This window comes from Notothenia coriiceps, unplaced genomic scaffold, assembly GCF_000735185.1.
Source record: "Notothenia coriiceps isolate Sejong01 unplaced genomic scaffold, NC01 NC01_scaffold00024779, whole genome shotgun sequence".
NCBI classification, from domain to species: Eukaryota; Metazoa; Chordata; class Actinopteri; order Perciformes; family Nototheniidae; genus Notothenia; species Notothenia coriiceps.
The window spans coordinates 11,904-13,219 of record NW_011357480.1 but is presented as its reverse complement, the minus strand read 5'-3'; the positions used below and the strand labels follow the sequence as shown (position 1 = coordinate 13,219).

Sequence of the window (1,316 nt, the reverse complement as noted above, 5' to 3'; positions counted from 1 at the left end):
TTTTTTGTGCCAAATCTGGGTTTTACATGATTTGTGGAGCTCCCTCTGGTGTTATGATCATGGTATTCCTTGGAAGAATTTTGACATGTACATGGGTACCATAGAGGTGTAGTGGATCTTGTAGACCAGGCCCATTGCAAGTAGCTGTACTCTGTCGTCTACTCGAGACTAGGTGGTAGTTACCACATGGAAAAGGAGGGACTCAAAAGATGCCTGGATCATCTGGAGTCAAACGATTTGGCGGTTGAGTACATCGTGACTGACCGTCATCCACAGATCCAGAAGTTTCTGAGGGAACGCAACTTAGAACAGTTCTATGATGTGTGGCACTTTGAAAAAGGTATTTATCTCAGAGACTCTGTCCTTTGTTAAGATATTCCTTTGTTTTAATATTACAATTGATCCTGAGCTTCTAATCTGCAGCGGACGTGACATAATGTCTGGATACATAAATTATATCCCCTACAATTTGGCCCTCTGATCTGCTCTTTACTCTGTTATTGTAAACTGTCTGCCAGACCACTTGATCACAGCACCTTTTGTCGTTGTAAATTAAATGTCACTCACTAATCTTATGAATATGTTTTCAGGGTGTGGCACTGACCACTGTCATGCAATTATCATATGCATGTTATGGTTGATGATATTCAGTATGGAATTTCCACCACGCCCTTGAACCGTGAATGTTGTCCATCACAGCATGTCATTTCCACACTACGGCTTGAATATTAACTTGTGCTTTTTTTTTTATCAGGTTTGTCCAAGAAACTTTTGAAAGTTTCACAGAACAAGGACTGCAAGGTGTTGAAGAAGTGGCTGTGCAGCATCAAAAACCACGTATACTGGAGTGCGACGAGCACAACCTCGGGGCCGGAGAAGGTGGCAAGGTGGACGTCAGTCGTCAACCACCTACAAAACATTCACGTGCATGACGACCCCCTATTCCCCAAGTGTTCACATCCGGAAAGAGCCTCAAGCCATGCAAATAAATGGCTAAAAAGTTCAATATTCATAAAACAATTGGAAATAGCAAGTGAAAATGTAAAAACACTTCCTTCATAAGATCAACAATATTGAATGTAAATATAACATTGTTGTAATGTTCTAATGGGCTGGTGATGTTTTTGTAATTTTACTCTAGGGTCAATAACACTCGCCAAAGTTGAAAGAATACTCAACAACAAGAGAGTTCTCAAAGATGTGAGAAAGCTAAGCCATCACTACCAGACCTCGTCCCTGGAGTCCTCCCACAGCTTGATTCTGCGCTTTGCCCCCAGAACACAGTCACTGTTTGGTGGCATGAGGGTTTTATTCTG

The 1,316-nt window shown here is 41.7% G+C and overlaps 1 protein-coding gene across 1 annotated transcript in view; it reads left to right on the top strand.

The window, feature by feature from the left end:
* Positions 1 to 53: 53 nt before the first annotated feature.
* The window catches only part of LOC104955751 (uncharacterized), a 1,806-nt gene continuing 543 nt past the window's right edge, over positions 54 to 1,316 (top strand). The window contains exons 1-4 of the mRNA XM_010783141.1: positions 54 to 62; positions 145 to 340; positions 755 to 999; positions 1,138 to 1,312. Of these exons, the coding sequence (XP_010781443.1) occupies positions 54 to 62; positions 145 to 340; positions 755 to 999; positions 1,138 to 1,312 (625 nt within the window). The remainder of the gene's footprint in view (positions 63 to 144; positions 341 to 754; positions 1,000 to 1,137; positions 1,313 to 1,316) is intronic.